Genomic DNA, 23,304 nt, shown 5'->3' with positions numbered 1-23,304 from the left:
TACAATTTTGAATATAATTAAATTTCAAAAGCCTTTATTATTTTTATCATGTTTGTTTTAAGCAACAAAATTAAAAATCGAAGTTCAATGCGTCCTGTATAAAATTTATTATCATCATTCTGATAAAAGAAAACAAAATAATATAAATTAGCCCATTTTACAATGCGTGAGAATTTTTCCTGTAAAGTATGTTTCAACTAAATAAATCACGCTTTTCATTTTTTATCGGCTGTGCGGTTGATATGTAGACACTATAGTCCGGTACCATCATAAAATCACACGCATACTAATAAAATTTTCATTGACTACTAACACAAATACCATAGGTGGCTGCAAAGAAATTGCATATTACATAAAATATATTGCCCCTTGATAAAAAGACATACGAGCAGGCCTCTTTAACAATAATAATATTATTAGGTACTGTACATATCGTGAAAGTTTAAACACTGAACCAAAACAAAGCCCTTATGGATTAATAAGTTGTATCTAATTTTATTTGTTTTTGTTTTCGTTATAAAATTATTAACCTCCAATATTTAAATACTTATTAATTTAGAGTGAATTAAATAAAAATGTAAGATTATAGCAACCAACTTATTTAGTAGGACCCCTTTCAACCTCCTTTACGATATAGCTAATTCTCGGTAATAACAAGTAGGTATGGTTTCATTTATTAGGCATTTGGGAATCACTGTAAACTTATGGAAACAGACCACGTATTTTAGTGCAATCAATCGTCAGAATTAACTTGCGTTCCATGATATATTATTATTATGTAGGCACTATGAGAGTATATATTGATAATTAATGACATCTAAATAAACTCGTAGGTCTAACGCTTACTGAATAATTATTTTTAAAATAAGTTATACATTAATTGTCAGGTAAATGATATTGTTGAATATTACCTAAAACGAGTAAAAATATCTACGCTTGATTAAAAGTAACATATTTTGTTCCATAAAGTGAATTTGATAAACATTTCATTAAAAACAAAACATGAAGTGTAGCCAAATATAATCATGCAATATTGCATAGAAAAAAAAGAGTTAAAAAAATTATATATTTTTAAAATAATATTGTTATACAATGAATGCATATTACCTTGAGATCACTAAATTTAAACGTAAATATAGCCACCATTGGTAGAAACCCAATCACCAAGAGCGTTAATAATAGTATTGTGATACGGAGTATGATGTCATAGGTAGCGATGCATGGACTAAAATCCACACAATCATCACAACCTTCAGCACATTTTTTACACTGAAAGTTTATTTCATCGTTATATGTATTTGGTTTCCCCTTAAAAAAAAAAAAAAAAAAATAATAAATACATAATGGCCAATGATATGTCAACATTTAAAATAGTGAATTTCTAGAGTAACTGTTCACTACACTCACCAACATAAGCTTTTCGTACTCTTCTTCTACTACGACACCATTGAACGACTTTTCGGTGCTTGTGATATTTGGAAAATAATATCCTTTACGGCACACACACTTGTAACTTCCACGACGAAAACCAAATCCAGCTAACGAGACACACTAAAAAAAAAATTTGATATATAACGTACCTATAACAATGGTGACGAACTCACGGCATGTCTGCCAAAAGTGGCACGTTTGTCAAATTTTAATGACACGTGAAAATTTATGCTATTCATAAAATTTTGCTTGTAAAAATTCAAATAAACAAATTATAATTTTCGTTTGTAAAATTAATTATGCTTATATATTATCAATATATTTATTATGTTTGATTTAGGTAGTATTTACAAACTTTGGGCACGAGAATCACAAAAAAAGATTCACCCCCCCCCCCCCCCCCACAGATGTATAATATAAATTATCTAATATATAAAAATATGTATTATGCATATCAAAATAGGAACGACTGAATAGGTACATAGTACCTATGTATACTGTTATACTGTATCACTGTATAATATATGTTGTTGGGTTTTCTTCTTAAATACAACCAACTTGCTAGACAATCAAAACCAAATAATCTATAAGACTATAACGATCTACCAGATTTTTAAATTAAAAAGAAAAGCTAAAAAAAACGGCTTTAATATTTATGGACATTTTTTGCCAATTCAATTCCTAATATATAATATATATTATAAACTATGAAAATAATTATACATTTTTCTATCACGCCAAGTCATAAGATGTTAGGTCATAAAGTCTATAATAATTGCATATTGTTAATACAATACCTAACTATTATTCGACAAATTATTTCAAAAACATTTTTTATACATACAGGGTGATTTTTTTATCGAAGAACACTCATTATTTAAAAAAGTATGAGTGTATGAGTATGAGTGTTCTTCGATAAAAAAATCACCCTGTATATATATATTGTTTTTATTCGATATTTTTCAAAATAAAATATTATAAATAAAATAAAATATAAAGACAGATAAGACTGACTGTAGTAGACAAAAACATTTAAATTGGAAAAATATTTACTTAAGTAAAGAAAAAAAATATGGAGCACCCTATAATATGGTCAGTATATTATTTGGCTGATAACCAAATTATTATGTATTCATAATTTGATGAATTATTTCACTCATAAATGTAAAAATCTATAAGTTATATAAAATTAAAATTTTTAGTTTAAAGTTTTAAATATACTTCGTAAAAAGTGTTAACAAGGTAATCACGTTTTAAAATGTTTTATTGCTAACCTATTTAAATAAATTGCATATGTATGAATTATATTATATGCGTGTAGGATATCATGTATTCGTGAAAACTTTTTTGGGTGGTTAGACGCCACCATTTTTGTATAAATTGAATTGTAAAAAGATATTATGTATCAATTCGTATAATAATTGTAAATATGTTTTAGAGAATGGAGAACTTTGATCATACATGGAAATGTGATTGACAGAATAGAAAATGTATTATCACTATTAGAGGAATTTGATGCTCAGCCTGTTATATTTTACTGTTTTTTTTTTTTTTTGTCATCTACACGGATTACAATAAGGATACAATTTTATAGATTTTAGATAAAATATAAAAATGTATCATCTTGGTAACATTGTTACCTTTACTTACCGTAAAAAATTATTAATTTTATTAATTTTCAACTTTTGATTGAAATAAATTTTATAACTTATTTCAGTTAACAAAGTTTTTGACAATTTTTAATGAATAGTTACTGTGAATTTTGACATGAATAATGCATGTATAATGTTTTCTTAACGGTGTGATCTGTCTGATTTCCAATAGGATGTATCAGTGATATTAATTTTCAGATGAATTACGAGATACTCATAATAATTCAGAAATAAGAGAACATTAAAAAAATTTAAATTACGAAACATTTATTATAGCTGTATATAATATTTTTATGACATCGGTTAGTAAAATTATATAAGGTTCTCAATTAGAAATCGAATATATATAATTGAAATTGGTGTTATTAATTTGTGTTTACAAACAAATATAATACTTAACAATGCAGTTTAGAGATAATAATGAATAGCCTAAGTATCTAAAAAAAAAAAACATTAATATCAATAATATTTAATACCTACTCATTTTGTATTTCTTTGAATAAGTATTTTAGGTTAAACGATATAATAAAAAAATATTTTTAGCTTTTATACATACTTTATTATATGGGTAACATAATATTTATAGACTTCAACAGTATTATTATTATTTATTATACATTTTTATTAATGTGTTTGTTTATGTACATATATATTATATATATACAGGGTATCCCACAGAGATCTGACATTCTGACAAATGAAATTACTTTTGTTCTAATCAATATTTAAAAAAAAATTATTTTAAATATAATTCATAGACACTTGCGCTACATTTTTAGAATACATTTTTTATTTTTTATTTTTAATACTGAAAATAAAAAACTTAAAAATTGATAAAAAAAATGTTTTAAAAATATTCAATATAGCCAATTTGTAAATCCGATTTTTAGAAAAATGTATGTAGTAAAAACACTTATTTAAGTCAAATGCCTAATTTTTTATTTTAAATATCAATATTTTCGTTAAGTAAATTACGATATAGTTTATGTTAGAAACCTTATGATTTCAAATAATAATAAAGTTTTTTAAAAATATTTTTTAAGAACATTTTTAAATAAGTGCATGTTAAAATCTAATTATTTTTTATAGTATTTATTTTAATAATATGTGATGTATAAACTATAAATTACTATAATTTACCTAACGACAATATTGATAATTAAAAATTTTTTTAAAAATCAGCCTTTTGACTTAAATAAGTGTTTTACCATATAAATTTTTCTGAAAATCAAATTTACAAATTGGCTTTATTGAAAATTTCGAAAAAAATTTTTATACATTTTTAAGTTTTTTATTTTCAGTATTAAAAGTTAAAAAAATAAAAAGTGTATTCTAAAAATGTAGCGCTAGTGTCTATGGATTATATTTAAAAGAAATTTTCAAAAAATATTGATTACAACAAAAGTTATTTCATTTGTCAGAATGTCAGATCTCTTTGGGACATCCTGTATATATATATTTAAACTAAGCAGAAATAAATTACATTCAAAATAAATCTATATGTATAAAAATGAATTTCTGTCTGTCTGTCTGACTGTTCGTCCTTTATGCATTAATAAATGGTTGGACCAATTGCGACAAAATTGTTTAGATTTATATTTAAAAAAAATATATTAGACATATGGACAGAAGATAGGCTAAGTTAAAAAGTGATAGGCCTAACCTGAATATCTAACTTGAATACCTACAGTAAATAACACCATTCTCAAATGAAATTCCAGACAACACGATAACGTAACAGTCCATCGATAGTTCGATACCGTCATAAATCAAGACGAAGTTTTCAATTATCTAACTGAATTCTTAAATTCATTTGATTTGCCAGACATGCCAGTGCACGTTCTAATATTGAAAATTGGCGTGCCCATCATTCTTATATGAAATATCAATCCACCATGACTCTGCAACGGTACCAGGCTGTCAGTGAAAAAGTTGATGAACATCATTATCAAAACTACAATTTTAAACGAAAAGTTTAAAGGCGGAGATATATTGTTTCCAAGCATCTCAATGATTCAACAGATACCCTTTTGAATTTAAACGTGAGCATTATTACTGGTAACGAATTTAACTCACAGTTTGATAAATTTAAGAGGTAGGGTTTTTAATGGGCTACGAAGTGCACACAGGTTCAGCTAGTAATTTATACTTATCATGGAAAGTAACACGAATTACTAATTAAATATAGGCAGGTATAATAATAGTAGATGGATAATCTTCATGCTTTATTGTTTCATAAATAATCTTAGAATTATCGACAATAATCATGGACTAAATATACACAACCAGATAAATGAAGATCAGGAGAAATATCTAACGATTTGATAAAAGTAACAATTTTATTACTTTTTAATTCCCAAACTTTAAAATAACATTTTTTCAACAGATACAGCTTAATAACTATTTTAGATTCAATGAAATAATAATGGAAATATAATAAGCTCCAGTATAATTTAGTAAGTGATTAGTAAAAAACAACATAGTATCCAAAGAACCATTTGTCTTATACTGAGGTATATCTATGATAGTTAAGCTTCAATTAATAAAATCTAAAACCAAAAAAATTATGAATCAAAAACAAACAATACAATTATCAATGGATAGCATTAAAATAATTAAATAACTATAACTAAAACGTATACATATGTGTGAAATTACAGAGTGCTCAAACTACTAAGCAAAACATTAACAAATAGAATCATAAATAGCTACATGAAATTATTTTTCCAGTTATGTAAACAATCTCAAGTAAATGAAAGTATCAAATTTCTAATAAATTGTCTTCAATCAATAAAACGGTAATCCCCAAGAATATTTATTGACAATTACTATGTCTGTTTATTATTATTCATTGATATCGTATTAGATCAGCAAGACTAATAAAAAAATATTGATAATCAAGCAAACGTATAAATAGAAAATAAATTAAAGAAGCTGAATAATCGTACATTTACATAAAAAAAGTAGTGATAATATTACCCTAATTGATTTTCCGATGGAATATGTATATAAACATAAAAATAAAAAAAAGGAAAAAAATAAAACATAAACCAAAATATGTGCAGACATATCTTCCAATACACATACGAAAATACCATAATAGTAAACACATGTACTGGTGCATATAAAACATTAAATATTTCTCGTATAGCAGCAAAATAAACCAAAAATACAAAATATGTCCTACACTAACTTCTACCCGAGTTTTTAATTTATATATCCAATACTTTTGCAATGTTGAAAACAGTAAAAAGCATAATCAAAAATAAAGAGACAACACATAATCTAATATTCAGCGTTTCACTCAATACACCACAGGTGCCCAACGCGAAACAAATCATTTCATCAAAATTAATCAAGGGAAAATCTACAAAGCTCGCAAGGTGGGTGGATAAAATTATCTAAGTATAAGTACTTGTAAAGTCATAGCAGAATAAAACGACCACCGTTTTTAAGCTATAGATTCCGATGTTATTAGGCTCACAAAAAAAAATTATATTATGTATAATAATATAATATCAGACTTGTTAATATCTGTCAAACATTGTAGACCGTATTTGGAATATAATTTTACGAGCATGTTTGTAAACTCAATCATTTACCTTTATGTGTTAGACCACAGGTGGTTTCGGTACCTAGCTTTTGTTATAACACCAAAATAAACCACGCATAAATTTTCAATCAGATGTGAGTTTTTTTGTTTAGTACACTAACAAAAAGGATACAACACATAAGTAATACGTTTCATAAATGTCACTTATAATGGTTGTTTCTCGTATGCTAATGTTATCGATAAACTAGCGTATACTGGATACTACGGCTATCGTCAATAATTGGGATATCATAAAGGACGAACAAAATTCACATCAATTTTACTAGGTACCTATAGTAAATAAACTATTTTTGTAATCACTGTAAGTTTGACGAATGCATTCTTTGTATATATACGTCATTATAGTGAACACTACTAGTGGCTATTCCATCGCGAAAATATGGTGAAAATTTCAATTTCACGATACTCATCAATAAACATTTTAAGTACCTAATACTAGACATGATTAAATTTAGGTAAGTAAGTAAGTAACTTTAAACATTGTATCAAAATGTATATTTATACAGATAGTTGTAATTACTTGATACGGGATATGGCCTAATATTGTAACCACATGATGCAGATACAGAACATTACCTAACAGCTTATTTAAATTAATTACCAACGACGGAATTTGATGCACATGATATTAAAATGTTAATACAGCCAACATATTATACATCTAATATAATAGTTATGATGGAAAAATCTTACTTGAGTCGTCTCTGTTTTACATTTATTTGAAGAGGCAAAAATGTTCAGCTTTGTACTGCCTTCGGGTGAACTACATTGATCGATATCCACTCTCCTTAAGTCGATATCAATTCCACTGGTCCCTCTATAATGAAACAAAACATATATTATAGAATATTATAATTTAACTCGGAATATAATATAATTGTACGGATGGAATGCTATAGTTAGGAAATCTTTGAATGGAAGGGAAAAATGTAGGTATGAGACTCTCTGGTACGTGATTCTAATATTATTCTCGACAGACAATAACAATTTTACATAAAAAGATTGACTTTCTGTAAATTTTTAATGATAAAAGTCAAGCAAAATATTATAAATGAAACTGTGTCATCACAAAATTATGTTCATTATAATACTAGCAGATTTATAAGTCATAATGGTTACAAATCTTTTTGTGTATTATATAGGTGTTTATATATTTTAAATATTCCATATAAAATTATATTTGACAAAAAAATTCATGTTTTTAGTTTTTTAGTTCTTAATATTTAAAATACAATGCCAGATGGATATGGATAATGAAACATATTATATCGAAATTCATTAAAAAATTGATTAATCTTAAAATGTATCACAACTGAAAACGTATGTATGTTTCAACACAATTGTTGATAAATTACTGTATACGTTATTACTTATCAGATTATACAAATAGAATACTCACGTTAAATTTTTCATATAAAGTATATTTAAAAAATTTAAAACGATGATATTTCAAATGTAACAATTATTATTATAAGTACTTTAATCTGCATCAGCAAATACAGTTATTGAAGTCGGAATTTATTTATATTTCAATAGACTAAAAATGTGACATGAAAGTGATTTCTTTTTTTATTATAATTTTACAATATTTTATAACTTAAAGTTGTAGTATATTAATTATTATTTAAATTACAACAAGTGATTATGTAATTTCATAGTTATATCACTTTACAGAGAAAATTAAAATGTAAAAATATTTTAGTAATAAGTCTAAAATCACTGTGGATAAATTAAAAAAATATTCTGTAAATACATCATATACGTATTTTTTTTTTTTTTATTATAATAATTAATCGTATGATAAATTCCTTAATTCCACAAAATAAAAAATATTTACATTTTTATTCGATCTATTCTACAAATAGATTTAGTTATTAATATTGAAGAGTAGGTTATGATCCTCTTTAAGTTTAATCATTTGAAGAAATTATTGTTGTTATCACACAATTTCATATTTTATGAAAAAAAATGTATACACACACACACACACACACACATATTTGTTTAATAGTATTTAAGACAAAAATAATAAGTAAATGCATGTGTGTTGAAAAAGTACACATTTCTTACCTACGTAAAATATATGAATAAATAGTGGGTGAATCTAGATGTGTTAGTTAAATTATAATTTTTAGATGACATTTAACTTGGAAATAATTTTTTATTAATATTAAATATGGGATATAAATTCATACGCACATATTATAATAGTACACTTTTTGACCGAATACTTTTGTACAAATGGGTATACCGAGTACGTATATTATGGGTAATGTACCATTAAATTTGTGCTAATGACGTAAGAATAGAATTAAATGTTTATACAATTCAACTCGAGCAGATAAACTATAAATAAACTTTAAATCGTTCACATTAATTTCGTTTTACATCGAAATGGTGCTAATTTGCATAGATAGGCTTAATAATAGTTTTATTAGGCATTTTATAGTGACAATGGGAGCACCAACTGAACCTAACATGTGAATATATTTTCGATAGCACTTGTGGTTTTCAAGTTACCGAGTATGAATAAACGCTCAATTATTTATATGTAAGTATGTATTCCAGGGCATATGGCATCAAAATAAAAAAAATTCATTTTAATTTATATTTCAATTTATTACACTTATTTTTATTTGTTTTCCTAAACTAGATTTTTAAAATTATTTATTAATAATATAATTTTAGGAAAGAAAATTATTATTTCGTAATAAATAATCGATTTTGATGTACATTTAGTACCTATATACAGGGTGTCCCGCGAGGATTTACCCATTGCAAAATCTCACGAAATAATGGAGATATCGAAATTCTGGTTTTATAATAACATTAACAGGGGTAAGAACTATAATTAAATAATTTTTTAATTTATTTTTATGTTTTGGTAAAAAAGTTAAGAAATATATTTTTTTATTTAATTATTTCCACAAAAATTGTCCTTAGCAATTTTGTAGTTTATTTTTTTGAAAATGTTGACGTTTCAAAATTTTATTTGCATTCATTTCCTTATTTTTAAAATTTTTTCTAGTTTTGAAGAATTAAAATATGATTATAACTATTAGGAACACGGGAAGTATTCGGCCGGCCATAATATGGAAATACGTGGGCGCGACGTGTCACATGTTTGATAATATTACGGTGTTAAATATTTCACAATTTGTCTCGTAACTAAAAAAAAATTAAAAATCTGGAAAATAATAAAAATAAAATTTTAAAACATCAATATTTTCAGAAAAATAAACTCTACAAAATTGATATGGTCAATTTTTTTGGAAATAATTAAATAAAAAAATATATTTTTTAACTTTTTTACCAAAACATTAAAATCAATTAAAGTATGAAATAATTGTAGTTCTTATCCGTATGAGTCTTATTACAAAACCAGAATTTCGATATCACCATTATTTTGGGAGATATCGCAATGGGTAAATCTTCACGGGACATCTTGTATGTATTTAAAAAAAATGTTCGATTTTATTATTACTTTTAATTTATTATTTGTTTTTGTGATTCTTATCGTTATTTAAAATTTATTATTTTTGTGTTTATTTAAATAATACGGATAATATATATGTATATATATATATATAATATATCATCATAATAATTAAAGCGATTGCATTTGTTTTTATTTTTAGGATATTAATTTAATAAGAATTAAACGATGGTAATGAGTAGACATGAGTACATTGGGGTGCTTCACAAGATATATCTAGAATTTCACAGGAACTACCATAAATCCTACCTCTTAATGTATACTTATGTAGATTATTTTATATTCTGCTGTATCAGACCATATAAACTGGTAATGAAGTGACTAGGCTCCCGTAACCCAGCCACGGACTCCAGAGACAGGGAGACCATTATTGCCAACTTCCTGTTCCCAGCATTCCCCGTCATTGATTGGAGCTTGCCTCCTTTCCCAGTGGTGCACAACATCTTCCAGGCGTTTGACCCGGTGCTGAACATGATAGAGTTTACCAGAATCATTACAGGATTCAAGCCGGAAGAACTCAGTAGAGCGGTCAAGAGGCTCACACCGGGAAAGTCTGCCGGACCTTCGAGGTTTTCCGACGAGATCATCTGGGCCACCGCATCCGCCCAGCCCGGTGCAGTCCTCAGCATTTTCAATGACTGTTTCGACGCGCTGATGTTTCTACTATGTTGAAAGAGGTCACGGGTGGCGCTGCTCCGTAAGGGCCCAGACAAACCTCCGGACGTCCCGTCTAGCTATAGGCTGATCTGCATGCTGGACACCCCATGCAAGTTGCTCGAGAGGCTCCTTTTCCACTTTTCCAAAGGCTATAGGATCATCTGAACGAGCACGGGGGACAGAGAAGAGCCCCGAACCAGTTCTGCTTCAGGAAGGGAGTCAGCAAGATGTCTGCAATTTGCAAGGTATTCAGCATCGCCGCACAGGCAGCCACCACCCCGGGATAGAAGAGTTTCTGCGTTTTTTTGACCTTGGACGTCAGAAATTACTTCAATTCCTTAAGTTTGCTGTAATTGACGTAGCCTTGAGGCCCATCAACACCCATGAGTACCTGCTGGAGATGCTCCAGTCTTGGATGATCGATAGAACGCTGCTGATTGGCGAAAAGATGGTGGAGTGACTGGTGACCTGCGGAGTGCCGCAGGGTTCTGTTCTTGGCCCAGCCTTAGGATCGTCGCTTATGATTTCCTCCTGATAATGAACATGCTTCCCGGGGTGCAGCTCGTTGGCTTCGTGGACGATCTCGTAGTTATGGGAATGGCCGTGATTGGACAGCAACTTGAAGACGCAATCAATCCTCACTAATGGCCATCAACAACTGGATTGGGAGGAGGGGCCTGGAGTTGGCTTATCAGAAGAGTGAAGCGATGATTCTGTCCTGGAGATAGACGTTCGTCCTACCCCGACTGATGATCAACAGCCACTTGATCCCATTGCAAAATGAGATCAGGTACCTCGGGGTCATTCTAGACAAGCGTCTGACTTTTGCAGCTCACGAGAACACTATCGCAACGAAGGCAGCCAGCTTGGCCGCTGCTCTGTCCAGGCTTATGCCGAACATATAGGTGGACTGGCTCAATGGAAGAGGAAGCTGATAGTGTCTGTTGTAGAAAGTCAGCTGTTTTACGCCGCTCCTGTCTAGATCTCCGCCATCATAGATGTCGCCAGAATCAGAGCGATCTTGATCCGTCCCCAGAGGACTGCCGCCATGAGGGCGATCGGGTCTTACCACATCGTGTAAGACCAGACCCCCTCTGGTCTTGCCTGCATACCACCCACCGATCTGCTCAGATTGGAGAGACGTAGTATCAGGTACCGACTGCGTGCCGTATTGGAACCCGGCAAAACGTGAGACAAGAAACGCCACGATCAGTGCCTGGCAGGCTAGATGGCAAGCAACCTCGAAAGCGGCATAGACGCGCTGAATCATCCCTGACTTGGGAAGATGGCTAGGAAGGAGATGGTCCGTGGGTGCCTCTGACGTTCCACATAACGCAGGCCATGGTTGTTTCCAGTGCTACCTCCGTCGTATGGGCAGGGCCACCAGTCCGTGTGGCTGGCAGTGTGCTGATGACTCGGATACCACCCCAGTGCGTCTACTGGGAAGTATTCCGGAAAGCACTAACCTCCCGGCTAGGTCGTCATCCGAGCACCATCGATGTGTCCGACATGATCTGCGGTCCAGTGTTTGAGACTCTGCCCACCGGATCCAACCGAGAAGCACGCGGTTTTTAATGAAGCAGAAGAAGTTTTAACTTTTTTATCGAATGGTGGAAAACATCCTTACTGCAAAGGAGAATGAGGAGTGACGTCTTCAGGCCGCAGAAAAACCTCTGGATTCACCGAACTAATGATTGTGTGACTTAATTTTCTTAACAATGTAGCCGAAGGCAAGCTCTTGAGTATTATTGTACATATAACTACCTACCTAATGTAATAACTATCGAACAGGAGATTAGCCCGTCGCAGATACGTAAATGTGTAATTGGTTATTAATTATTATCAATAAACGATGGTGGCCGGAGGAGAAGTACTGGCACCATGGTCTCACATCCGGATTCTCGATACTAACGAAGAAAAAAAGGTATTTATAACATCCGAGAATATTTACCTGGGTATAAATTTTATATTGAAAAAATAACGAAAAAATTAATTGTAAAAATTCCTTTGTTAGCCTATCAATTTGCTAGAAATATTGTATAAATAATAAGCAAAATGTTATATAGAGCCCCGCTCATAATACCGATATTTTTGATTTATAGTATGATTCGAAGAATTAAATTAATTTTTACTTAGCTATACATTTTTCTTTTTATAAACTTTCTGTAACGTTGGGTTATGTAACCTAAGAAAGTATATAATACACATCGATATAATAGTAAACAAAAATATAATGTGTGTAAATGGATTATTGATTGAAACTTTAATTATTTGAGCTAATCATAATTGAAAAATTCAAAATATTATACATTAATATTGTGTTAATTTACAATACATTGATTTTCTGGCAGATTGTACTTTTTCCAAATGTTGTAACGAATTGTGATTTAATTGAATAAATTACCTTGTTATTATGTTATACTCAAAATTATAAAATACAAATAAATTATTAAAAGCAAAAAGAGGCATTGTATAAATACAATTTTCAACAAGTATAAACATAAAAAACTTTGCAGGATTACCGTCTAACATTATTGAAGATTAGCTAATCAGTCAAAGGAAACCACAAAACAGTATGTTTGTGTTAATTTGAAAGCCAACCAAAGTTAGAAAGTTAGAAAAGTCCATCGAGCTTGTACAGTTCTCTTTACACAATTTGCACTGCATAATTCAATTATTCTCAAATCATTCAGAAACTATGAACAACGCCCGAGTTTTATCATATTATGAAATTAAAAAAAAAAAAAAACTACTAATTTATAAGTTTGTGCATTGTTTTTAGCATCAGCAAATAAAGCTTTGTTATATTATTATTGTATGTGGTCATTTCCAAATCATTTGTTTATTTAATCAAGAACTGGGCTGGAATATAATATCAAGGTCAAGCCATAGAAAAAATACGAGCACAGTAAGAAGACTCAAATGTATCTGATTTCAGAATCTTTCAGGGTTAATAAGAGATAATTTATTTCATAACAATCAAACGATACGGTTATATATGCAAACTTTTGGGTGTCAAGATTATTTTTTCCACCACTAAACAAAAAAAAAAAAAAAAATGAAACTAATATTCTACACAGTATTTTTTTTAGGAAAATAATGACCTGCGCGATACGGAACGATAGCTGGGTAAAAATAGGGAAGTTTACAAGTTGTTAGCAGAGTACAGTGGAGGATAAAAAGTGTCTCCCCGATCTAGGAAGTTTAAGGTTTTTTTTAGTAAAATGACTTCTGGATATTTTTTAAGTCAATACGAGGGTGTCTTTTTGAAATTTTCAGGCATAGTATTTTGTAAATTTTATTTTTGGCCGAAATTCATAGATAAGTAAGTTTTTTACCACATGCAAATTGGCAATATAATATTATAATTTTAATGCGTACTCGTACTACATATTATGTATGATATAATTGTGATATCAAGCGCGTCCGTTTTTCAGTGGGTCGTAGCCGTTCGAGTGTGGCTGATTCGTGTTCTATGCTGTAGGTGAAATACGTTAAGGGCACCCGGCGAACACTTTAACGGTGGTTGGCTGAGAATAATAATTATTATTAATAGCCTCACGGCCGTTTCGTGACAAGAAAAGCGACCGGTGTCACGCAAACTCACTCATTCTCAACGCCACTCACACACACACACACACACTCACACACACACACACACACACACATAATGGATCATTGAACCATAGTTTTGATAAGCAGCATCCTTGTATAAATAAACATAGTGGTGTAATATTTACAACAGATACAGGCGTTCAGTAGAATAACAAAATACTACACATAGATTAGCACCTCACCCTTATGTTTCTGTCACTTTTTAAGAGCCGTGCTATTGACTATTGTTAAATGACTACATATAATATAGCCATACAATTATAAACAATTTAACACGATAAAAGTATAATAATATAATTATTAACCAAAAAAACATATAACATTTTTATGACTTCTATTTTATACAAATTTGTGTGTTACAAATTATAACATTATATAATATTACTTAAAGACATTTCACCCAAAAGAAAAAAAGCGAAGTACATTTTATACCTTAATCCATAATTTATTTTAATAGTTTATTGAAAACCATAAACTTGTATAGACCTATATGTATTTTATATACATAAAATATCAGATTTCCATTTTTCGAAACAAAATTATTATAGTTTTTAATCTATCGTTAAAATAATATTTATCATTTCAATTGAATTTTAAATGTGTCTTTATTATTCGTCACACTATACTCATAAATAGAAATATACAGGTGTCAACGCCAAAGATATACCTTCTTAACTCCACTGAAAACTATATTTTATTTACAGAAGTTACAGAAGTGTAATTTTTTTTTTTTTAGGGAAACCTGTGGCAACATTGGCTATTTTGTGTGAAGTGGTAGAAGTTATTTTTGTATATTTTGTTTGTAGGTTTTTAAGCTGGTGAGGTCGTAACGCGCGCTGGTGTATAGTGTATGTGTTAAAAATCCTGGGTGGTCACTTATCTAGAAACTAGCAAATATGGTTGGTACATACGCTCAGTGCGTTTCCACAGATTGAGCGTATGACGACCACGCCTCACCAATCCATAAGCGTAAATTATATGCACACATAATCATACATCAAATCAAAACTACTCACATTATAAACAAAATATTGCTGTGGCAAGCTTAGAATTATAGTGTATAGTATAAAAATTACAGACTATTAGATAAGTGTTAGGTAAATAATTATAATAAAATATTATGATGAACTTTATAGGTACTTAAGTTCAAAATTCAATATTAGTATGTATGGGTATATATTTGTTTTCTGTAAAATAGTTAAATACAAAAAATAAATCCAACATTTGTGAATCAACTAAACTGAACAGTAGATAGAGGGTCGTAATTTCATCTTTTTCTTCGTTACAATAATATTTCATTAATGTTTAAGTTCATATTTTACCTGTAATTTACGCTGTATAACACGTTGTCTTGCAAGAAATAAATAAATAAGTAATACAAATATTGGATTGTTAGATAATCATTACTAATGAGTAAATTTTTAAACTAAGACGGTCTTAACGTACACGGTTATGATAATTATGCATAGTACTGATAATTATATTTAAAAAAAAGTTTAGAATTTTAGTAATATAGTTTAAAAATTATATATAGGTGTGTATTTGTTGAATATAAATAATATATTATTATAGGTGTTAAGGTTCCATTATTTAGATTGTAGCCTAATATGTATAAGTACGTTTATTTTTATGTTAAATGTATATTCAACTTATTTACTCAACTCTATTATAGATTGTGTATTAGTAGACACTTACTATATTATTGAAAAATTTCATGGAAGTCAAACAAAGCGAATACATTTTTATATTAAATTTACTCAAAATCATAAAAGAATCAAAAAATCAAAAAATCAAAAAATCAAAAAATTTAGTAAATATATTAAAAACCATTATCATGCAAGAAACATACAGTAAAAGTTCATTGTCAGATATGAATTATTACTATGGTGTAATCCTAAAAAAATCAATTTTATTGTCTTTAAAAGTTTAAAATACAGAGACAGTGCAACAAAAAAATTATATATCTTTTGAATAAACAGGTAAACATAATATTATTTTATGAACACTAAAAAGTCAACAATAATACAATTATTTACGATACCGATTAAAAATGTAATATTTTAAATAGTTAGACACTTAAATTTATATTGCTTATTCTATTTTTCCTTTTTTTAAATTAAGAATTGTATAATGTAGTGTAATGATCAGGTACTGCAATGCATATTTTAATGCAATAATTATAGTAAAGAAAATATTCATTATGCTGAAACTCAGATACTATTCTGGAGAAAAAATATTGTATAGTCTGGCAAAAACTCCCACAGGAGTACGTTTTTGAATGAAAAATACTTTGTCAAGTAGAAATTAATAGTTTTGAACCTAGACGAGAAATCAGTTGAATACTCTACTAACACTAATTCATTAATTAAAAAGCAATTATATTAAATACCAATCGTGTCACATTGAAATGGGACTATAATTTAATATCATATTGTTCAAACAAGGCGTTTGTGGCTTTCATCAATAGCATATAGTGATCATCAAAAAGGGTAAAACGGCCTTCAGAATATGTCACGGAAAACCAACCGAAATTTCCATCCTTAGAGAACATACCTATACTAGCTTAAATACGAGAGAAAGCTAAAGTGGACCCTTCTGGAAAGTTAATCCCTAATCGGATTGTTTGTCTGGAAAATGATTAATAAAACTTTTTTAGGTTAGGTTAGGAAAAAAATGAAACATATTCTTAAAACATATTCATTTAAGAAAATGCATTTCCAGATTATGAAAAAATTGTTATTAAGAGCCAAGTTTGGCAAAAAATCATGGTAAATATAAAAAGTGATGCATTTATACCTATAACGTTTTGAAAAGTTTTAACTTTGTTGAATTTATTTTTTTTTACAAAATTCAATTTTTACAATTTTTATCTTTATAATATTTTAAGGTTCTTCCTTTAATTTTACGGCAACATAATTTTTTTATTTCATATTTAAAAGCCGAATATTCTTCAGAGTATTTTGATACAAACAAATTGATGTAATATTTGAAAGCGTAGTTAATATTTCTTAGTAGATTATACCTAAGATGGGTAGATAAGTAGGGTGGCACAGGGTTAGCTCTAAAAACGTTGATTGATCTACTACTCAACTCATTAAAATGTTAAATACTTATAACTAATAAGTTGTTAATAATATTAATTACTTGAAAAATTGACTTTTTAAAGTATTCCGAATAATATTCTGCATTGGAATCTAAAATCAAAATGAATGTAGTGGTTCTTAAAAGTAATAATTTTAAAAATTCTACCTTATAAAATAATTTATAATTTTCTTTGCCAAAATAGTGGTTTGCAATAACATCAAGTTATGTTAAAATAATATTTAAAAAAAAAAAGATAACTCATCAATTCGTCAACTCGTCAAAAAAGTGAGTTTTAACACATAAATGTATTACTTTATATTTCTATTTAAGCCTTATTATTATAAAATGTATCGTTTTGATGGTATCATTAAAGGTAAAATTGCAGGTATTTATTTATTTTTATAATATAATTATAAATTATTTATTTACTTGAAAAAATACTTGGCATCTTTGAAAGCAAAAAATGGTACAGTATATGTGAGCATCCATATATTTCCGCCTCCACAGTCATAATATGGTTTGCTCCACTTGCCATCTTCATATGATACAGCTAGGATGTCATCAGGAAAACTTTTTGTATGGCTTGTTTGATTCCAAGTATATGTGTTGATTGCTAAAAACATATTTTTATAGAAACATGATAAAACATTTTGATATAATTAGTGATTATTTCATTACATAATACATTTTATAGTTTTAAATATAATGTTTAGTATACAATAATAGTTATAAGTAAGTTATAAGTTATTCATTATCATTGATTTGTGGTCGATTGGATATTATAGATTTATTCATAATAATATTGATAGTTATTCCCCACTATAAAAAAATCAACTCAGATAGGTAATGTCATTTTATTTAGATTCCACTTTGTAGTTAAACTTTATTTGTTGCGCAATACATTTTGCATTTATAAAATATTTACTTTGAAAAATTTGAACAAAATAGGTATTTATCACTATAAAGGCTACGAGACGCAACTCAGTAACGTTAAAAGCAAAACCAAATTACTGTCTAGTGCAAATCATTACGAACCTTAATATGCTATAATATTCAAGCGTATTCAAGAGATTGCATTAAACTTATATATTTTGTTGCATAAATTTCATGTGTCTAACTAAAAATCTAAAATAATCAAAAACTAGCATATTTGTATCCTTTCAAAATTCCATAGTGCCATGTCATATAATTACACCGTGTACATAAAATTAGGTTAGTAAAATAATCTAAATAAACAAGTTAATCATAACCATAATATCCATATTTTATATTTTAATTGTAATTAGGAATTTCAAATCTCAATTAATTAGAAAAATTAAAACTATACTGGTAGAATATTATTTAAGTGCTTTTATAATCACATATTATCTAAAATTAGCTTCAAATAGCTTGTTAAGAAATAACCTGATTGTTCATTCGTTAAAATATAATTATAATCTTAGTTCAACTTGTAATTCTAAATGAATTGTACTTGAAAAAGTTAATGAAATAAAATATCTTGGGATAATTGTTGACTATAGATTTAAGTGGGAAAGTCATATTAATTATATTAATAATAGTTTACGTAAATTCTTTTACTTCTTTAAAGAAGCTAGATATATATTTAATAATTATTATAAAAGAATGATTTTTCTAGCGTTAGTTCAATCAATTTATTCTTATGGTATTTCTATTTGGGGTGGAGCCGCAAATAATGTTTTATCTAAACTTATAGTTACTATTAACTGTATTATCAAATTTTTACTAAATCTTCCCATGACAACTAGTACCTCTTCAATTTATAAAGAAATTAATGTAAAACATTTAGAATGTATTTATAAATTATCGGTGCTTGTTGATTTATATAAACATAAAAATTTAATAACATTGCTAAATCACGAGCATAATACAAGGCATAAACAAAATATTAATATACTTTTACCAGACCTTAGCAAAGTTTTTGGTCAACATAGCGTGTTATATACGGGATTGAAACTATGTTGTTCACTAAATATTAATATAAACGATTTTAAAAATGTATTATTATTTAAAAATTATGTAAAACATATAGATTTAACTATTTTATAATTTAATAATTAAATTATTATTATTTTTGTTTTTTAGTATTCTATAATATCGTTATTATATTTTACGCTTATTTAAATTCGTTTATTTTGTTTTTAAGGTAATTACTGTTCAACATTTATCCATTATGTCTTTAATTTAAATAATAAGAACTGTGCCCCCAGCACAAGCTTTGCTTATAGAGGGTACTGAAATATTTAAATCATATATTTTTTGTTATCATTGTATATATAATTCTATTGTTTCAATAAAGATTATTATTCTATTAAAAATTAGATATTAGCTTTTATATAGTATTTTAATTTTTAGTAAAGTTAAAAATTTTTATTTAAATATATTTTTATGTTAAGTTAATCAAATGGTATTATATTAAACAGTACTATCGTTAAATTATACATTCATATAATATATTCTAATGTATTTAATAGGATGTCAGCGAAATACTTGTTTTCTCTCTCAGCTTATGAGCAACATAGGTAAAATGCATTCTTGTAAAATATTTTTTATATGATATATAAGTAATCTAATAGTAAAATCAGCAATTACATCAGATTTATAAGTTAATATTTTTGGGGTTTGATATTAGTTTTATATTTATAATTATTTCACTTTATTATATTAGACTTAACGAAAAAATAATAATTTAATAATAGGAGTATATTATTTAATATAATATGGTAATTTTTATGAATATTAAATACTTTTGAGAGAGTATTTATAGATATCGAGACAAACCAATATATTATACGATCAAAAATAATATTCACTGTATTTTTTGTTAATATTAATAATTTTACTCTAAAATGGTAACTCATAAACATAAAAAAAAAATTATTCCGCGTTTTATATTTGTAGCGAGGACTAGAGGTAAAATCAAATATTACACTGATATTCTCTTAGAAGTGTACGTCATAGGTAAAAACATATTTTTAAGTTTTTGTAATGCATATGTTTGCATATTTTTATAAAACAATATTAATAACGTATCATAAATATAGCACAATATTATAATATATAACACTACGATAGCATTAAACTAACCATTATTCATAAGAAAAATGATTACAAACATAAGTAGCCAAATATAATTATAGGTATATAGTCGTATAGGTACATTCAAATACCGAATAAAAATATTTTCAATAAATTATTCTTTAATGGAATAATTTATTTTTAAATAACTTTTACTTTATTCGATCACCATTCGTTTTTAGTCAAATGGACAGTTGATTTTATATTCATACTTAAAATACCAATCATAATGAATAATGAATATTAAATGAGCATTTAATTGCTTTTAAATGATGCTTTTAAATTTGAATATTTTAAAAATAATCATATTATTTTGATCTGAAACAATAACTTAAAAATATATAGGTATTTAAAAACAGATACGTTGATAACTTAGTAACGATAAAAAAAACCTAAAACCTAAATATTCCCTTCTTAGTAATTTAATCATTTATTTTAAATTGAAATTTCAAATTTCAAATGATATGCACTGTCTTCAGTCTTGTTATTAATTTTTTTTCCTTACACATACACTACCTAGTACACAACTGTTCAATTTATTATAAATACAGTTATTTTAATGGTAGGGTAATTAATAGAAAAATATGTTTCGTTTTAATTGGTAATTGTATTTTTTTTTTTCAAAAATAAATAATTTATTATAATTATAAAATAGCTTTAACATGGTATAATGTTTATAAGCTTCAATTGTATTAATTTAAAATAATATTTTACTTAACAGCTTTCAGATTTAGATTTAGTCACTTATATTACAGTTTTTAGAAACGTAAATTAACTATAGTGATTATAAACAAGTTAGTACCATAACAGAAAAAAAAACATCCTCAGTTAATATTGGAAAGAGTCCAATATACCAACTTGAAATAAAAGCGAAGTAATAAATAACACACATAAAATTAATCTTGAAAAAAAAAATTAAAACTGGAAATCTAAACTGCAATTAAAAATAAAAATATTTTTCTAAAACAATTTTAGATTGCATTGAAAACAGTTTTTCTATCCAAACTTTATACTGTAAATAATATTTTATCTGAAAATGTATATTTACGTTGCCCAAATATTAGTAAGCGTTAAATAATTAAGGCGAATACATGATGAATTTAATATATGCTAAGAATAAGATTTGAATAAATTTGTTGAATAATTTTTTTGTTTCAATATTTATTTCAAATGAATATACTTTTTTTTACAAAAAGTAAATAAATGTATACCACATAATATAAATAAAATTCAAATCATGTGTAATATAGTATGTTATTATAATTCATTTCTTTAAAATATTTATGAAGAATACAGATTAATGTATATCGCAGTGATATTTAACCCTGTGTACTGGTGGGCAACCACCCCATCTTTGAAAGTAAGTAGGTGGGTCTTAGGTGATTTAGGTGGTAGTGGATAGGGGTAGGATAAATATACATATTTAGTTGAGTGTCTCTGGATGGGGTATAAACCCTACCAGTAAAAATTGAGTTTAGCACCACTGGTCTGTCATATAATATACAAATAAATTATACTTATAATGTCGTATTGATTGATATTTGGATTTTAAATAAATATAAAAAAAAAACGGTTCCTCTAGTCTCTAATTTAAATGAAAATTTATCTAAAAATATCATATTTCTCATAGAATTAATACAGCTGACAGATTATAGATTACAATATTTGTATGATTTAATTATTATTTATTATTATGATTTATTTATTATATAAATATCATTATTTTAACATGTCTTTAAACACTTTGATTTCTAATTAATATATGCACCTTATTATATTTATTATATTATACAATTTTCTGTTTTTTTTCTGCCAGACAACGGCCAAATTAGATCCACGGTTTTATTATAGACTTGCGTGCGTGGTTATAATATTGTTTATTGGTTGTAAGTCGTCGAAATAGTTAGATATTTCAATAAAACACGACCGTTTACAATAGATTACGATAACTTCGTATATTGTCAGACTGTAAGTTTCACCACCGGGTCAAAGGTTTATATTATACAAATGTCAGTAATTGTATTTCCGTCCGGATACCGTTTATCATTTGGGTATAATGAATATGCAACTTATATTATGCGTATACGATGTTAAATATTATAGTATAGTAGGCATTACGCACGATACTTTCACCTTAAGCCCATAGGTAGGTATACCAAGTATAATATTATGTTTAATTTTGGATAACTTTACTCATTCCATAAACTTACCGATTCTGTTTAATTTCACCCTATGCCGCGCGCAGGTATAATATACAATGATATAGATACTGGACTATTAGGACGTGTTCAAATCATATTATTAATAATATTATTAGTATGTAGTACCAAGTTAGTTTAAGTACTCGTCGACACGTGGCATAATTTAAATGCATGTCACGTGCAACGTTATAACACATTATTTGTGGTTGTTCGGGTAGGAACGATGAGATGATATTTACTATTTACCGTATACTGTATAACTGTAGTACTCTACTTTGTCTTCGTTATCACACCGGATCACTAACACTAGTAACACTTCACGAAACGCTTAAAGCACTGCTTTAAAAGCAGTTTATATTGAAATTGAAATCGAAATCAATCACGAAAAAAAATAATATATATTCAGATTCAACGGATGTAGGTATAAGAAAGATTGAAATAATTACGTGAGTTGTAGTC

At 27.7% G+C, this 23,304-nt stretch overlaps 1 protein-coding gene across 4 annotated transcripts in view; it reads right to left on the bottom strand.

Moving 5' to 3' along the window:
* The window catches only part of LOC107170002 (putative G protein-coupled receptor CG31760), a 202,875-nt gene that overhangs the window by 17,491 nt on the left and 162,080 nt on the right, over positions 1-23,304 (bottom strand). For all 4 annotated transcript variants that reach the window (XM_089222186.1, XM_089222183.1, XM_089222184.1 and 1 more), the window contains 4 exons: positions 17,978-18,161; positions 7,390-7,513; positions 1,408-1,551; positions 1,108-1,308 (listed from right to left, as the gene is read on the bottom strand). In XM_089222186.1, coding sequence (XP_089078312.1) covers positions 1,108-1,308; positions 1,408-1,551; positions 7,390-7,513; positions 17,978-18,161 — 653 coding nt within the window. The remainder of the gene's footprint in view (positions 1-1,107; positions 1,309-1,407; positions 1,552-7,389; positions 7,514-17,977; positions 18,162-23,304) is intronic.

The sequence above is a fragment of the Diuraphis noxia genome, unplaced genomic scaffold (genome assembly GCF_037042655.1).
Source record: "Diuraphis noxia isolate RWA-SAM2 unplaced genomic scaffold, SU_Dnox_SAM2 contig0003, whole genome shotgun sequence".
Taxonomy (NCBI): Eukaryota; Metazoa; Arthropoda; class Insecta; order Hemiptera; family Aphididae; genus Diuraphis; species Diuraphis noxia.
This window is presented reverse-complemented; position numbering and strand designations above follow the sequence as displayed.